Consider the following 18,415-nt stretch of genomic DNA (forward strand, 5'->3'; position numbering starts at 1 on the left):
CTGCCTCCAGACAGGGCTGCCCTCAGCACATTGACCTCCATTTAGATGAGCTGTCCTCCCACCTGACCTGCTCCAAACTCCCTCTGTGACTGCAGCCAGGTTGTCGAGGAAACCTGGGAATGAATAAGAGAAGCCCTCCCTTGTTTAGTTTGTCCAAAAGAGGTAGTGTTATGGTTGTGCTTTGCCAATTGGTACTCTCTATCACTAAGTAGGTAATTCCTCCTGACTGATCGGTGAGTAACACCCATTTGCTCTTCCTTGGCTCAGGGGCACTCTTCTGACCCAGGTTCATTAACTCTTCCATCCAAGGATGTTTACTCAAGCTCTGTATATATGAAGTGGCAGAATGGCCTTTTAGGTCAGTTTTGACTCAGCACGATGTACATTTTTATTCAGCTAGTTTCCACTTGGGTGTCCATTCTGATGTAACTGTTAAATGAGATTTTGTACAATAAATAATAACTTTGAAAGAACAAACTGTAGCATTTTCCCAGACAGAGATAGGAACAAAGATTTCATTTCCAGTGATCTCTTTTCAGGGAAATGTCTGTAAAACATCAACAGTGAAATAGCTTCTGGGTTTTATTTTAATGCCAGAGCCTACTAACACCAATTGTATTGTGCCCTATTTTAAAAACATGGCGTTCTGTAGGCTTACAAAGCACACTTTAGTTGTTTCCTATATGGCAAAGGCACTTTTCCCTGCCATGTGTCACTGCAGTGTATTTGAACTGCAGTCCAGCCAGCAAACATTGGTGCTACTGGCAGACATATTTGTATGCGTTGAGGATAGTGTTAGTACACACTGCAGCCCACGTGTGACTCTATAGGTGCATTTTCAGCACCATCTACAATGGTCTTATAGGATACTTTAATAGACTAATTTGGTGAAACCAATGTTACCAATATAATTTTATAGTCAGAGCGCCCGCACTTTAGCACTGAATAGCAGTGTTACAGTGCAGGAGCCTTAGTACTAGCAAAGAGATAATCCAGAAAAGGGTGAAAAATCTGAGATGACGAAGCAGAAAAGGTGCATTTGCTACAATTACAGTGATAGAAATGCCTAAGTGATCGCTTCCATTCAAGGTGTGATTTCTTTTTTTCTTCTCCCTACTGAGGAAGAGGTGTAGATTTTTCTCAAAAGGTATACCTAAAGTAATATATTTTGGGGCTTTAGGGAGACTGGCCCTTGCTACTGCTGATAAGTGTAGAGTGGTGGCATCCTAAAATACAAGCTAATAGAGATTTTTGTTTCAAATGGATTTGCATGTCTTGCTGCAAAAGTTGTACTTGCTCTCATTTTGTGACACTGACCGCACTTACATTTATGGTTTGCAGCCACAACACCAAGACAACATCTTGGCTAGACCCCCGGTGCCTGAATAAACAGCAGAAGCCTCTGGAGGAATGTGAAGATGACGGTAAGAGGTGCCTATAGTGGGCATTCTAAATGCCAATGCATCCAGGATCTTTTATGTGGAATGTGCTTTTATAACTTTATCATGGTTATACTGTGTGGTATTTGTTTTATACCTAGAGTATTGTGGGGGTGTGGCTATCTTTGGAAAATATGGTGAGTTTTTTTGTATGTGGTGATGCATATTTGAAGATTCAACACACTTAAATATTCCCATAACATTTTCAATATTTTCCATTGGGTTTACAATGACTTGCCATAAAATGATATATCTAGGTTTGCTTAAAATGTAAGCAACACCCAACGCAGTGCTATTGTAAGCAACGCTCAAGTTATTGTTTTTTTATAAAAATTTCAAAGTGTTATCACTTTTGAAATGGATACAGAATCTTTCCAAAATGAAGAGCCTTTGCATTGCATTTGATATAGTTTCTAATTTAACTTACAAGGACACCAAAGCCTCTCCTCTCCTGCCAACCTTCATTTCCCTCCCCAAACTCGAAGGAAATCCTTCCTTACCCCTGTGACTATCTGAATTAACTGACATAAACAAAAAGAACTAAAGGTAGTTGCCTTTTGTCCAGACAGTCCTTTTGCTTTGAGTTAATTATGCCACCATAAACACAAATTCCAAAATCCATGTACTGAACCTTTGCCTATAAGCAGTTCAAATATCTTTCCAACTTGTGTGATCCCTTACAATTGCCTTAAGATGTACTTTCAACCTAGCTTGATACCATCAATTGCAAATAGCTTTTCTACCCAGGTCGAGAGCGGCACATTTGATTCAGGCTTTCTGATGTTCCCCAATCTGCTGTCAATTCTCAAAAATACCAGATAACTGTCATGTTCAGTATTAATCGCATCATGTAACAAGATCATGACAGGCTGCAGAATCCTCCAGTTAGCGGAGTCAAACCACAGTTCCAGTCCAAGGAATTTCAGAGTTGTGAACACAAACATGCAGTTGACAACTTGATGTTCTACCTGTATGGTCTTGAGATGAATGAATGAAAACAGTACTTATAAAGCGCATGGTCGCTCAGACAGAGCATCCTGGCACTATCTCAAAAAACAATCCTTCATTAACTGTTGCAAAATAAATCAATCCAGAAGTAAGTAAGAGTTTTATAAAGCGCTTGATTGCTGAGGTGTCTTTGCGCTGGGGAGACAAAGGTGTGAGGTGGAACCCAGAAAAGTCAGATTATCACTAAGTGGGAAAGAGCCACGTTTTCAATATGCCCCGTAATTTTGACCGAACAGGTTGGGATCTAATGTACAGAGACAACTTGTTCCAGAGTTTGGAAGCTAGATAGGAGAGGCGTCTACCTCCCCATTTAGCCTTCTTGATTATCGGGACGTTGACCAGTGCCTGATTAGCTGATCTTAGTAAGCGTCCAGGGGTGTACCATTGGGATAGTTTGCGATATTCAGTTTGTCAACCTCCGTACAAGGTTTTATCGACTAGACATAGTGCCTTGAATTCAATCCGCTCCTTGACTCGGAGCCAGTGGCGGTTCCAAATGGCCCGATTGTATTTAGGGATGTTCAGTGTGGTGCGGGCTGCGGCGTTCTGCAGAGATTGTAGTTTGGTTAACTGCCATTTATCAACCCCTAGGTAAAGGGCGCTGCAGTAGTGAATCTAGGATAACACAAGTGCTACCACAACAGTTTTCCTCAGTTCCATTGGAAGAAACGGTGGAATCTTCCGCAGTATCTTTTACGTGAAGTAGCAGGCCAAGGTAACTTTGGTGATCTGTCCTGAGAAACAGCTGTGTGTCCAAGACAACGCCCCGATTTCTCATTTTGGCCACTGGTGGCGGACAGACTCCTGCCACTGGCGGCCACCAGGCAGAGTTCCAAATGGGAGAACCAGTGCCAAACTCCATGACCTCTGTCTTCTAAGTATTTAGGTTCAGATAGTTAATGTGCATCCATTGTATGATGTGGTCGAGACAGCTGTAAAACCTAGCCGATGGCGCGTGTTCCATAGAAGATATGGAAATTCTGATTTGCGTATCGTCGACGTACGACAGAAGCGAGAAGCTGTGGTCTTTGACTAGTTTGGCCAGTGGAGTCACATATATGTTGAATAGTGTGGGTGAAAGCGCCGACCCCTGTGGGACTCCACAAGGGAGGTGAAATGTGTCCGACTTAAGGTTATCCCAGCAGACCATGTGTTTTCTGCCTGTCGGGAACGAGGTGAGGTGGGCCAGCGCACTGTCTCCAATCCCACTTGCCTCCACCCGTTGCATAAGAACTGAGTGATTAACAGTGTCAAACGTGGCAGATAGGTAAAGTAGGATCAGGCCAGCCCTGCCACCCCTATCAATTTGCCAGCTGACTTCCTCTGTGGCCATGACTAATGCAGACTCGGTGGAATGGTCAGAGCGGAAGCCCTGTTGAGAGCTGTCAAGCAAATTATTGGAGTTCAGGAAATGATTTAATTAGTAGTTTATCGCTCTCTTCAGAACCTTAGCCGCTAGAGGCAGTCAAGAGAATACCAAAAAAAAGCAGATAAAGCAGATGGAAGCATGAAGAACCCTAAAAAGCAAGTTAATATAGGAAGTGACTCAGAGCATCCAGGGCTGAGAACAACCATGTTTTCAGGTTCTTCTTAAAACGGCCTGCATTCGTCATTAATCTAATAAAATCACTAAGTTGATTCCTAGTCTTGGATCCCAAGGCAGCTAAAGATTTGCCTCCTATACATTTTAGCCTGAATATAGGAGGCTTTATCAGATTAGTATTTGAAGATCTGAGTGTCCTCTGTAGCCTGCTATGACAGAAACGAGCTGATAAGTATGTATAGCCCGTAGCATGAAAATACCTGAAAACAGACACTAAAGTTTAAACAAGCATTGGCATAGCCAATAGGTCTCGCTTTTGGGACCTTATAAGTATTTAGTTATGCAGCACAATATCCGTGGTGCAACAATATAAACTGTTGCCTTGCTAAACACTTATAAGGTCCCAAAGGCAAGACCTATTGGCTATGCCAATGCTTGTTTATTTTTAGTTACTAATCAGATCTATAAATAAAAAGAATAAAATTGCCTGCATCACGGTGTGCATGCCTACGAAATGCTGCTAGTGGCCACGTCATAGGCTTTTTTTTGTAGTTTTTGTTTAGCCATGCTGCACAGTTTCATAGATGCTGCACAGCGTGGCTAAAAACCATTGGCAAGTCTAATAGGTCCCAAATGCGAAACCTATTGACTTTGCCAGTGCTTGAAAAGGTCTCTCATTAATTGAATGTTTGAGTTATTGGCGTTGCTAATAATAAGGCAACACAAATAGCTCAAACTTCCAGTAGTGGGAGATCTATTGCATTGAAAATGCTTGTTTTTAATTTTGTAATGCGATTATGTAGTGGCTAACTGGCCAATAATGGAAATGAGTGGTGGGCAAGTAGAAACACTGTTCCAATTACATTGCTCACAGTAGCCAGCTGTGTGTTCGCTGCAAATGAAATGAGCACTGATCTCCTGTTGCTGCTAAGATTAGGATTACAGATATAAAGGAATTTAGATTTTTAAAGGCACTCCCCCGTGTTGATTTATTCCACAAATGCAGCTGTCCCACCTACCACTCACACCACCCTTCACATACACCACGATTAAGGATTGTCAGCTGTGGAACTTTTATAACAGCGCCAATGACAGATAAAAGGGCCACACTTTTTTGCCTGGTTTGTATCTAGCAATTACCAGAGACGCTTTCTAAAGCTGCATGACGTACAGTCCTATTTTGAGTACACCTTTGCAACTACCTCTGAAACGGTTTCTCCACAATGAGGACCCAAAATCGTACTACCTGCAAAAGTGGAAGAAGGTATTGCACCATTTACATTAGGACACAACGGCGGAAACGGAAGCAACAGGAAGGAGGTTTTTTTTTTTTTTTTTGCACTTTTTATAGCGTGAACTCGTCTGGAAGGTATTGAAGCGCTTTAAATGAGCACCAGTTATATTACACAAAAGACACATTTATAGTTGGCGATATTGTATGTTGGAAGGTGCGATGTTTGTTTTTCTCCCTGTGTCACTCCTGACAGGAAGAGGCAGTCAAGTCAACAGCTGTAGAGGTGTGACACGAGAGGGGCAAGCAAGGGTAACTAATTTTCACCCAAACCTCACAAAATGTACGTACTTATAGAGGATGCAGAAACAACCTAACCATTCAAGAGTTAAACCTACCGTTTCCAAAATGCTACCCACACACCATGGGCAAGCAGGGTTAGGTGAAGCAAAAAGGAGGAAAGACAAAACAAAGCGGGTAGGGGGAAGGCGAAGTAACACCCGTTTTGAATTATTACTGTGGCGGAATTGCTTGTCGTTATTTTTTGTAAGTTGGGTTTTAGGAGATATGCACTGCGGGCTAGAACGGGACTTAGAAAAAATAACAACAAGTAATTCTGCCATAGTATTAAAGGGAGCCTGCACAGCGATACAAAATGAGCATGCTTTTAACAGCCCAGTTAGCCGTGTAGAAATACAAAAAAATAAATTAATAACATGTACGTACATACACACCAATAGCGGCTGAGAGACTTGCCTAGTGTGGAGTATGCCCTCTCCTCAGAGCTCCCCACGCATACTTCCCCGCCCTTCCTGCCGGGGTGAAATTCAATCAGCCACCAAACACTGTGTATGTAGTACTGCTGTCACTCAATTAGCATAAGGCGTTCTAGAGGAAACCCAGAAGGTACCAAGTTGAATTACAAGCAGAGGGAAGAGATGGCAAAAAGAATCAGGAATCGAAACCGGACAGCTGCAGGCATAGGTTTCCCAGGGCCAGTTTCGCACAAAGTTCTGTTAATAAGAGTACTGCACGGTTCCATAGCCCTTACACAGACCAATGTGCCACTGTGTAAAATGGTACACCCTTCATCAAAACGGGTGGAAAAACAGCCTCTGGCGTATGCTGCATTTAAAAAAAGTGATCAAAGCGAGGCGCAGCCGCAACAAGCCGTGGGAGGGGTCTGCATCTGAAAGCCAGCAAACAACGTTCCAAACTTGAGGCGAGGTAATCTAAAGAAAAAAAAAGTGCACTGCAACTACTGTAGACACGCCTGACGCGCTTCCTGGGAATACCCTAACAAAATCAAGTGTGGCGCCCCGCGCCTACTGTCCTCCTCCTGTCCCCAACAGCGGACATGGACTGGTGGGAGGAGAAGTGAGATGAAAGGGTGTGGGAGGAGTTGAAGCTGCGACGGAGTGTGTGGGACGCACAAATTCAGCCCAGTGACTGACGAGGAGGAAGGGAAAGAAGGGAGGGGGGTAGTGAGAGCGAGGGAGGGGGAGAAGGGAGGGGGTAGTGGGTGGAAAAACAACCTTATGTTAAAAGCCTCTTGTTGCGCGTATGCTGCATTTAAGACAAGACCAGCCCGGTGGAGCGTGGCGCGCGCGCGCTTGGGGGCGGGGGAGCGCATTCCAGGCGGGGGAGCGGACCCTTTGAAGTGCTCCCAAAAGCGGATTGCATGGCGGCACGATGCGCGTGATTGTGCGCGTGCTAGCCATGCAATCTGCTTTTTGGGAGCACTTTTAAAAGCCCCTATTGTCTCGCCTTGCGATCGCTTACGCGATAGCAAGGCGAGACCTAAAAAGAACCCTTTTTTTGAATAAGTAACCAATGCAACTCTCTGAGCGCATGGGATGCAAAGCTGTGTCTAGGAAGTCTGAGCACAAGTCAAGCGGCCAAAATCTGGGCAACTTGGAGCCGGTGAAGTAGTTGCTTAGGAATGCCTAAGTAAATGCTATTACAATAATCCAACCTTGAGGTCAGGAGTGCAGTAGCCACAGTTTTCCTTGTGGCTAAATGGAAAAAAACAAAAAAATTTCTTAATGATTTAATCAGAGAAAAGCCCATACCTGCAACTGACAAGACTTGTGGGCGTAAGGACAAAACATTGTTAAATTTTACTCCTAGGTTTCTGGCCACCGCAACAGGTGATGGGCACAAAATCAGGCCACCACCTAATGGGGGATAGCAAATTATGCTTCTCAAACAAGAGAATTTCACTCTTGTCTGTGTTGCACTTAAGATGGTTACTTGCCAGCCATGTAATAATGTCGGTGAAACTATCCTTAAAATTGTGTTCAGACTCAGAGTAATTTTTGTCCAAAGACTAAATCAGTTGGGTGTCATCAGCATAGGAGGTAGTGAAGATTCCAAAGGAGCTAATTAATGATATCAGAGGGGCCATGTAAACATTTAATAAAGAGGAGGAGCGGAGTAAAGAGCCCTGCGGAACACCAAAGGTTATTAGAACAATGGAATGTTTGGAGCTCCATTGAAAACAATAGAGTCCTCCGGGCTTCTAATGGCTGGTAGAAGCCCGGAGCTCCAACATTCCAATGTTTGACTTTGTTCACTGCTGTTTCTGTGACAAATGACTCTCGGACCCTGAGGGGATTTAAACCTCCTCGGGCTCCGAGAGGTGTTTGATTTTACTAATTAGAACATTCTACCTTCTAGGGACAGAATGTTCTAATAGCCTTAGAGCCTCCTTTGCGGGCTCTACCGGCCATTAAAGGCCCGTTCCCCTGTTAAAGGCCCAAGCCGACGCCAGAGCAGGCCTTTAATGGTCGGTAGAGCCCACTAAGGTGGGCTGTATGGCTATAATAATTTCTCTTCTGACGAGAACTGCCCTATAGACACCTCTCTGCAAAGATAGTTTAACCTGGACCAAGCATTACGAGTGTAATGAATTTCAACAAAACGTTGAAGTAGTACTGATTTGAGATGGTATGAAACGCTGCCGATAAATCCAGAAGGATATGGCCACTATCCAACGTCCTCTTTATTATATCAAACTTCCCGCAAGGTTGATTCTGTGGAGTGACTGAGCCTAAAACCAGATCGAAGATGGTGAAAAGCCTTAGCATTTTCCTAAGAAGTTGTTTCTAACATTTTGGTTAGTGCGGGAAGAAGCAAGATGGGTTTAAAGTTGGCCAGAATCGAAAAATTGGCTGGTTTTTTTTCAAATGAGTTTTAAGCACTGCTAGCTTCCAAGGAACTGGAACTACTGCCAGAGAAAGTGAGATATTGAAGATGTGATCAGATTCACCATTTCAATAGCCCTATGGAAGAGGACAGCCAGACACGGATCGAAAGAATAACCAGATTTGCAAGAGGGAATAGCATGTTGCGATTGCAACAGTGAAAAGGCTGTAAGTCTGCTAGAGAGGAGTTTGTGGACAGACCATTGCCTGTTCCATACCTTGAGGATGACTCTGCTCAAGGCAATTCACATCAAACTCCTTCTAATTCGCTACAAGTTTTTCTTTAAAGAAATTCAACCGCATGTCACAAAGGGATTGTGATGGACGAATATCTCTTGATGAGACTTTAGGTCATAGAAAAGACTTGGAGATCCAAAAAATCTTCTTAGGGTCATAGTTAGCTAGCTTTACTTGAGAAGTAAACTGTCTTTTTTGCCTCCCTTATTAATTTATGGTATGTTTTCAAGGCAATTAAATCTACTTCTGTTATCAGATTTGTAGGCCAAACACCATTTTCATTCAAGTTGCCTACAACAAATCTTTTATTTAGTTAGCAAAGGAATAAGCCAAGGTGCAGAAGGGACGGAGCATCTTCTGCTGGGATGCACTAAGGGAGCTAGGTCATCTACAGGGTCTGATGTTCACTGATTAAAAGAGTCTAGATCATTGGGAAACTCTCCTAACTAAGCAGCTAGCCAATTTAGAACCAGTGATTTTTGTTGTTGTAACCCCCCCACGTGTGGGTATACACAGAAGTGGAGTCAGTCTGATTGTGGGCTAGCCAGAGACCTCAAGAATGCGGTTAGGAAGGTATCCACCAATGGTACCACTCTTGAACTCCCAAACTAATGAGGGGAGGATTTGTACAGATCAAATGCAGAGTACGGCCAGCTAAGTGAGCAGAGCCCACTACTAATGGAAAAAGCCACAGGACCATTAAAATCTCGCAAAGACTATCTGAGTTCCCACAGTCAACAAAATGACAATCACCTAACCAGGTGGATTTAGAAAGCGCAATAAATAGGGCGAGAACATCTCCCAAGGGGCCTAAAAAACTAGGGGGGCAATAGCTTACAATGCCCGCGAAGAAACAAGAATGACTAACTTTAATACAAAATCCCAGACTTTCAGACACTCTTAGATTCTCTACCTCAAACAAACAAAACTGGAAGGTGTTGTGAAAGATAATAGCGAACTCTCCTCCATGAACCTCAGATCTATCGTATCTAAGAATGGAGTAATCCAGAGGTAGCGCAGCAGCAATATTGGGATTACACCAGGCTTTAAGCCAGGACTCTAATAAACAGAAAATCAAGATAGCGGTCATTCAAAAGATCAAACACTTCTAGGGAATGTTTGGGTAGGGAGGGTGCATTTATAGGCTTACCAGAGAGATCCCCTTTGCCAGAGACTTCCGAGGTCGAGGCCATTCTATTTAAGCAGCTCATTTGCCAGTAAAAACCTCCTTACAGAGCAAGTAAAAGGGCCCTCAAATCGTGACAGAGGAATGGCATTGCCACAGTGAGGCAACTTACCTAAAAGCTCTCTGTACAGTTCCAACACCAGTACAAAATCTATTTTGAGCCCGCCAGGGGTGCTGGCCATGAAATGGACGCAGATGGATGCAGAAGGGCTTGCCTTTGGTGCACCAGCGGTGCAACTGTGCCATGAGCCTGCTCATATTCCCAGTCTCCTTCTTCTTTAGCCCCACCTCCCACATACAACTAGACCGTCCACCAAATGGCAGTACTCTGGTACAATACTCAGAAATGTAATGAGGACCTTGTTAGCAAAGAGCTGTTGATTAGTTCTCCATAAGGGCAGTGCAGTCCTGTCCATCTTCCTTCACTTCACTGTCTGGGTTTCCAACTTTCAGCCGCAGCAATGGAGTCCGCACTCTTCCACTATAAGGAGAAGCTGTACCCACCTTCCATCTTGTGCCATGCGAAACCGGAGGCCATCCAACACAGATCTCGCTAGTCTCCGTATTCCCTTAAATCACATATCGAGTCCTACCACCATGCATCTGTCGCGCACACTATGCACAACCATGCACTCAACACGCATGGAATGTAAGCTCAAGGATTAAGGGAGCTTTATATGAGAGGGGTCACTAGCCTACCCTCGACCAGACAGGGAGAAAAGGTTGGGTCACACATGATTTGTAATTTTTCTGAAGCATGGACCGTACTGTAAGTCTGCTACTAGAAAAACCTTTGTGCTCCCCTCCAGGTCACAGATCGGGTTCTGGACCTTGTGGTTCCAGGGCCAGACTTGGGCCTCTGTGCACACACTAGATGAGCATGATGCCAGGATCGAAATAAAAAGTCCAGACACCAGTTTCAAAGCAGTCAGGCACTCCATGCATGGGTACACACCTGCCTAGTCCCCAGCTGCGGACATTTCCATCCCAGCATTATGTGAAATAATTATGCCAGGAATCTATATTTTTGGTTTTGCAACAACATACTTAATGTAAAGTCTAAACAAAAATGATTGTCTGACCCAAATACCTGTAAACAGTAAAGTTGAGGAAAGATGGCCTAATTTCTGCTTGGTTCAGAAATTGTCTAGATCTCTAGATGTTGCTTTGGTGTAGGGCGTGAAGCACACAATGAGTTCTTTTTGAGGGCTACAGTGCTTATAAAAGAGTCCTGAGCAGGGATTTCTGTACACCTGTGAATTTATTGATGTAAAATGTATAGATTAAAAGAACTAATTCCGGTTCAAGTAGTGAGAAAAAGCATTATAGATATAGGTTGTGAAGCTATCTTAAGTTCCGCACATACTCAATTGCTGAATCAAATAGTTAGAAATTCTCTTTTATAAAATACATTGTATTGGATAAACATCAAAGAAGGGTTGGTTCCCAGAATGGGATCAAGTGAAGTCAAATGCAGTTGAATATTGCGTGGCTTCTAAAGGAATGATCTCCGTTGCATTTTAGCTATTTTTCTTTATTGTTGATGCACGTTAGCTTGTGAATCTGTTGTGCAATAAATGCTGAACCACCGATTGATCTTATGTTCCTCCTATTCCTACATCCTACCCTATGTTTGAATCCTACCTCATTTGTGATGTATACACCGTCCTACTTTATCTCAACCTTTGTATTTGTTTTGTTTGTGCAGTTTTCAATTAATTTCTAAGTGTATTTTTTTCTTTTTAATGTTGCCTCTTTTATTTTTCTTCTGGTCTTACATTTTGATCATGGCCTTCTTTATTTTACTTGGGGCCCTTACTGTTATCGTTTAGTGTTTTCATTTATCTCCAGTCATTCAGAGACCTAATGGTAGACCTACTCAAGCTGCATGAAGATGGTTTTCATAGACAAAATTGTCATATGTCTTAAAACAAAACCCAGCTATAGATTTGGCCAACAGCTAAACATGCTGATCGAGTGCTCCGTTTCATCGCCAATCCAGAAGGGCAGTGTAGGCTGACAGTGTTTCGTGACACCGCTTCTGATCTTAAATATTAATTATTAAAGATTTTCTTTTGTCAAAGAGGCTAAATCTACACTCCTACCTACCTGTGTGGGTCAAACTCCTCGAAATAGAAAAGTCAGAAGTAATTAATATTATTTTCACAGTCTGGCTGATATAAAGCAAAACACCAAAGTCAACCCCACATGCATATATTTTCAAGCCTTGCTTTGTTTTTGGAAGAATATCAGTCTCTGGACTTGAGGTTTGCGTCAGCACCTTTGGGCGATTTCCAATGGTGCAAGTGCTGATGCCAAAGCCTTAAATTGTTGACCACTAAAAAACAACCCTCCATGTCCAGCATCTCTGATTTGTTGCCACTGTATCATACGTTACTGACGTGGACACCTTTGGTGCTAGCTGGGGTATTCATTTGAAAATTTAGACGAGATGTATGGAGAGATGGGTGAATGGGAGCTTGAACTGAACAGTTGGATGTAATATAGGAGGATTTTAGCACCTCTTTGACTCAAAATGGAAATTTTCCACTGTAGGAGCTTGTCAGGAACTGAAAAGCTGACCACCTTGGGCCTCATGTAAAGGGCGACTGAGTTCTTTAAATACATTTGTGTTTTGTACATTGTCATCGCCTGATAATAGGATCAAACAAATCTTTGGCTAGGGATTGCAGTATGTTTCACCAATATAGTAGGTACGCCTTTTTTGGTAATCTTATTCAGGTGCACATTAAACAACAGTTTAAGGTGGAGATAAAACTTGGATTTGTAAATGATATGAGTATAAGAGCTCAACAGGAGCACAGACCATAGCCATAGACCTTTTGCAATACTAATCTTTTCTGGATTCACATGCTTTTCATTATTCAGCTATCTAGTTATTGGGTCCAGAATGAATTGTTCCTTCTTTCCATTTGAGGGGGTCCATTTTAGTGAGTTTAATCCTCTCCCCGATAATATCAGGTTAATGCCTACAATGCCCCTGTGCATGGTCTATTTTGAGACTTTTTCACCTGTTGGGTTTAGAAGCAATGGTCCACAGCACTGGTCAAAGAGACCAAAGAACCTAAGGAAGGCACCAGAAAAAACAGACGTAGTTAATGACAGCACAACACTGAGGAGAGAGGGAAATCTCCAAAGAAAACCCCTGAAAATACAGGTTTTTGGGGTGGGCTTTGACATTTGGTCGTAGTATTACACTGTGGCTGGAAACCCTTTGCATTTGATCATGGATTGGACGGAAAAAAAAACTTCTAGATTCTGTCCCAAGGGCCATCATAAGCTAGCAGAGAAAGACAAACACTGTGCAATTTGTGCTTTCCAAGGATCAGCACACAGTGTTTTAAAGCATCTCCTGAATTTTCCCAAGACTCCGTAAAGTAAGGGAGAAGCAAAGGTGGGTTAATTTTTCCATGGCACAGTCTAAACAGTCTCTTAAAGATATAGAGGGATGAAAAAATCATAGAAGATGCTGAAGACTCAAGGAGACCGCAGATGGGGATGGGGTGGGGGGGGGGGGGGGGTTGTTTCAGACCTGGAGAAATTGCCATTTTTTAAAATGCAGTGAGAAGAGGCCCTAAATAATACAAGGAGGTAGAAGCGCCAAGAAAACATTTACCCATGAGACCACAAGATTGCAGTATGGTTGAGATCCCAAAGCCACCCTCGACACTAAAGCACAAGACAGCTGAAGGGAAAACAAAAACTAAAGAGCCTCATGGATTAAAGATGAAAGTCACTGCTAATGCAGACCTTCACATCTCAACTAAGAGGATTGAGGAAGATAAAAGAACCAAAAAAAGGGACAGTTCCGCTCTGAAAAAGAAAGAAGGACCCAGTGGAAAGCCGAAATGGTACCTCGTAGGGCAGTCTCTGACCGCGAGAACTGAGATGAAACTGTTGGGGATGATGGTATCATGTATTTCAGTCAGTCAATTGCAAGGACTAACATTACAAGACCCATACTTACAAATACGCATTGGCAGGTAGCCATGAGGATAAGGCCACATGTTTTACCTGCAGATATGTCACCTCCTAGTTATTCAAATGGTACAGCTCAGCTGCCAGCCTTTTGCCAACAGCTAAAAACACATGCAGAAAGAGCCCTGAACAATTGAAGATATAAGGACAGCATTAAAGTATTAACTACAAGAAACAAGACATGTAGGAACGGAAGCAATTATTTTTCTCATTTGCACCGGCATACATAGGGTTGCCATTTACAAAAAGAGCCACTTCTAGGTGGATAGAGCGGACTATCCAAACTAACTAGAGGTGTTGTCTCTGGAATAAAGACCAAGAGAACGGCAACGGCCATAGCCTTCATAGCGAACATATCCATAAATGAGATTTGCATGGCAGCATGTTGTCAGTCCACACATTCACAAAACACTTCTGCGTAGACATTCGAGTTACCAGAGATGCTTGGGTTGGTCAGAAGATGTTCAGAAACCTGCTCAGGAGCGTGCACTCCCTTCAACCCTCCCTCCTAAATGGAGTAAATACCACTACACAGTCAATGGACATCATGTAATTCCAGAAAATTCGCACTGCTAAATAAAAAGGTTACTTACTTTTAGGAGTAGTTTTGCAGCTTGAAGACTTTTGGATACACATGTGATCCTCCCACCTCCCCTAGAAGAAGTGTGGGCCCCAAAGAGACAGAGATAGTTGTATATAATTTAAGATACAAAGACCTAGAGCAGAAATGGTCACCAACTGGGAAAAGAATCTGAAGATGGCAATTACAAAGTGGGGCACTGTGGTTGAACATCTGACATTTTACGGGGAGAACTAAACCTACCTACAGGATGACGCCCAAAAGAGAAAGGACCAGCTCCTGGCCCAGCAGCTAAATGGATAATGCAAGCCCCCACAGGTTATTCGCCTTTTCATGTTTGCCTTCTTGGTCATTCGGTTCTGTATTCATTGCTGCACAAGTTTCAACTCGCAATCAGTCCACGGGTGTGTTGTCACCGTGTCTGATGTTCCTATTAATTTGTGAGGAATTGCTTTTTAGGAAAGTGATAGAGGACAGTGGGGAAGTTGCCATCTCTTTTAATATAGTTTGATTGATAGTTTCTATAAATAGTGCTTATTCAGGAAATCCATTTGCATATTAGTTTAATGTAAGGAAAACGCTCGAGGCCATTAATTTTGAACTCCCGTATCCCATTTGCCAGCACTAATTATTAAATCTGCTGCAAATTTTTCTCATTAGCCCAGACTGACATTCTGTTAAAACATTTTAATGTTTTAAAAAAAAAAATCGAATAAGAAATGCATCTTAATTGGTAAGTACTGACTTACCTTACAGGGGTCTCCTTGATCTGAATGGGTAACAATTTGGCTCCAGAGGACACGCTTTAGACAATATAGCTAGGTTATTGAAGGTTGTGTATGCTGTAAGTACACATTGAAGAATGTTACAGTATGCCTCTAGGGTGCATCGAAAAAGAAAGGAAGAAAACAAATTTAGATCTACCTTTGTCGAGTGCTCTTTTGGCTTTCCTAATCAAGGGTGAGAATACAGTAGACAAATTAACGGTGGGCATCTTTACCTGGTTTCCCAATAGTGTTCAATGTTTATGTTTGCTTAACAAAGTGTATACTTCGATCATTTACAAGATTATTGTACATATTCTGTCTGGTGTACACGGTTATCCCTTATGTTCGTGCTCGTTATTTGCATCTAAATATTAAAAAATTTGTCATCCCCTTCTGGACTTTTGAATTGGAAACAGCAGGGAAGATGCACTGGCAAAGCCAATTTATCTTAAGTATTCAGCGAGTAATGTGATCGGATTTGCCAGTGTGCGAGCAGCTATATTGAAAGTATAGAAAGCAATAAAACATAGCTTTGTATACATTGAGGATGACTGCCGCGTTGTGTGGCAAAACGGGTAGTCTTCGCGCGTTTTGTTGCAATGTTACACCACAATATGGCCATCTTGAAAGTGTAGAGATCAATGTTTTCATTACTTTCTACACTTTTTTAACATGGCCAGATGTTTATATTGCATTTGCCATCCCCATTTGGAGGGTTTCAAAGCTTATAACCCTCCTGCTGTTGGCAATTCCAACAGTGTCTACCACCGTGTATTACTAAGGGCAGCAAAAAGACTTCCATTGTGGTGCACCATGGAGGAATATAGGGGATATCCAAGACATCAGTAAAGTCACCATCCAGCACCCGGTGTGCCCTCAAGGAGTATCGGAGAGAGGGCCGGAGGGGAGAAACAGGTGTATGGGGGGGTGAGTTAAAGTAAAAAGAGACAGTGTGCTCTGAAAACAGACGTACGCTCCCATGAAGTGCTACACAATAAATGGCCTGAAAAAAAGACACAAGTAAATATCTGATTTCAGCAGTGAAAGGCTACATGCTAGCAATTCAAAATCAAGGGTAAAAGTGATATGGTTCAGGTAGTGCGTACTTTGAGCTGGAAGTGGTGTATGGGTCCCACCTGCACCCTATTTTGGGGCCCGGAACTTATTTTTTTTAATCAGACCAGGCCCAAACTGTGTCATCATTTTTCCAATCTCCACATGTGAGCATTTCTATTTCGGAAACATTCAACTTGAGATGGCTCCATGTGATCCACTGATCAATGACTGAGGCAACTGAACATTTGCAAGTTTCCAGTTTGAGTTTGAGTATTTGTGTGGCATCTGCATAGTTATAGCATGCGAGCTGAAATTTATTGATGATTGCCGGTACTGATTTAATGTAGATTTTGAACAGCATGGGTGAGATGATAGAGCTTTGAGGGACCCCTGCTTTTGTGAAGTACGGTTCAGATGAGAAAGGTGGAGAATGGATGACATTTGTTCTGTTTTGAAGGTAGGATATGATCCAGTCGAGGGCAGTCCCCTCTATGCTGGTTTCGTAGAGTCTTTGGATTAGAGTGTCATTGTCAACTGTGTTGAAGGAAGCTTAGCGGTCCAAGAGAAGTAGTGCAACAACCCTGTTGTGGTCTACTGTGTTTTTAAACCCGTCGCAGATGGCAATGAGGGTAGATTCTGGGCCTCTTTGTGGATGGAATACTGTTTGGAAGTTAGTAAGTATAGAGTTATCTTCAATGAACTTTGACATCTGGGCTGATGCTGCTCTTTCTATCAGTTAGCCCAGAAACAGTCCATTTTTTAAATGATCTGTGACTGTCGGGGTCAAACGGGTCCAGGTTAGTGTTTTTTTAATAATGGGCATATGTGTGCCTATTTTTAGGTCTTCTGGAAAGATTCCAGTGGTTAAGGAATTTTTGACGATTCTTCTTACTGGTGTGGCAACAGAGGCAGGTAGAAGAATGTTCTTGGATATTTGTGGTGAGCAAGGGTCAGAAAGGCTGCGGGCAGGCCTGCTTGCTTTGACCAGATCCACTAATTCACTTTGTGATATTTGCTTGTACAAATGGAGTGGCTGGGTAAGCCTACTCTTGGAGGGTATTTTTGGAAATGGGTTGGTGCTGGTGGTTTTCCTTTGCTTTATATAGGAGTCCAACCATGTCTAACTTGGTTGTGTAATGATTTGCCAGTTTGTCCTTGAATTCTCGAGTAATGGGATGAGTTCTTTCTATGCATTTAAGTTTTGGAAATTCCGTGAGAATTTTGTAAAATTCCTTATTTGCGCATTTAGCATTTTTATTTCTGTTTGAATAGTACCCTTTTAAAGCTTTTTGATACCTGACTTGTATAATCTGTTAAGTTTCTGTAGGTAAAATGTGTGTCGATTGCTCTTTGTTTTGAGCCAGGTGTGTTGTAACTTTCTAACTTGCTGTTTTATCAGTTTTAATTCTGTATTTCTCTTAAAACCTGTTTTCTTTTGTCTATTTTGTTATTTTGATTGGTATTAGGATATCAAAAGCTTCCTGTAGCCACTTGTGTAGTTTTTAAATGTAATTTATTGCATCTGGATCTATTTGATGTTAGTTGTGTTTCCAAGTATTTAAAATTGAGTTTGTTCCACGGTCGATAGGTGAATGCATGTAATGTGGTTTTAGCTATGTTGCTTTGTCGTGTTTTATGTTACAAAGCTAACAAATGGTTGTCTGACCATGTAACTGGTGTAATCGTTTGAAAGGTAACTAGTTCTGGATTTGCAAAAATGACATCTAGGATGTGTCCAGTGAGGTCTGTGTTTTTGGGGACAATCTGATGTAGGTTCAGTATGTGAAGGCCAGTGATGTTGGTTTTTGGATGAGGCACATTGAGTTTGTCAAACCAAATGTTGAGGTCACCCAGAATACATAGGTTGGAGTGTAGTGTTAACCGGTTTGAAACTGCGTCTAGAAATGTCTGGTAATGTTGCATTACTTGGTGGACGTCTGTAAATTAGAAAGAAGTTAATGGAAGGTGTTTGGTGGTTGGTATAGTGTTGCATCGGTGAAGAGGACCTCACAATCTGGTATGGAAACGTTGTTGTCTTTAGTGAGATGTATTGGTTGTTTGAATAGAATAGCTAGTCCACCTCCCCTTTTGCCTGTACGATTTTGTGTGATAGTTTGATAGCCTAGAAGAAAGGATTCATGCAAAACTGGAACCATGTCATCT

General features: G+C 42.3%; 1 protein-coding gene across 14 annotated transcripts in view; it reads left to right on the forward strand.

Annotated features, from left to right (window-relative positions):
• Nucleotides 1-18,415, forward strand: part of MAGI1 (membrane associated guanylate kinase, WW and PDZ domain containing 1) — a 1,064,730-nt gene that overhangs the window by 825,962 nt on the left and 220,353 nt on the right. For all 14 annotated transcript variants that reach the window (XM_085624690.1, XM_085624691.1, XM_085624696.1 and 11 more), the window contains one exon: nt 1,342-1,424. In XM_085624690.1, coding sequence (XP_085480816.1) covers nt 1,342-1,424 — 83 coding nt within the window. The remainder of the gene's footprint in view (nt 1-1,341; nt 1,425-18,415) is intronic.

This window comes from Triturus cristatus, chromosome 9 (assembly GCF_964204655.1).
Source record: "Triturus cristatus chromosome 9, aTriCri1.1, whole genome shotgun sequence".
NCBI classification, from domain to species: domain Eukaryota; kingdom Metazoa; phylum Chordata; class Amphibia; order Caudata; family Salamandridae; genus Triturus; species Triturus cristatus.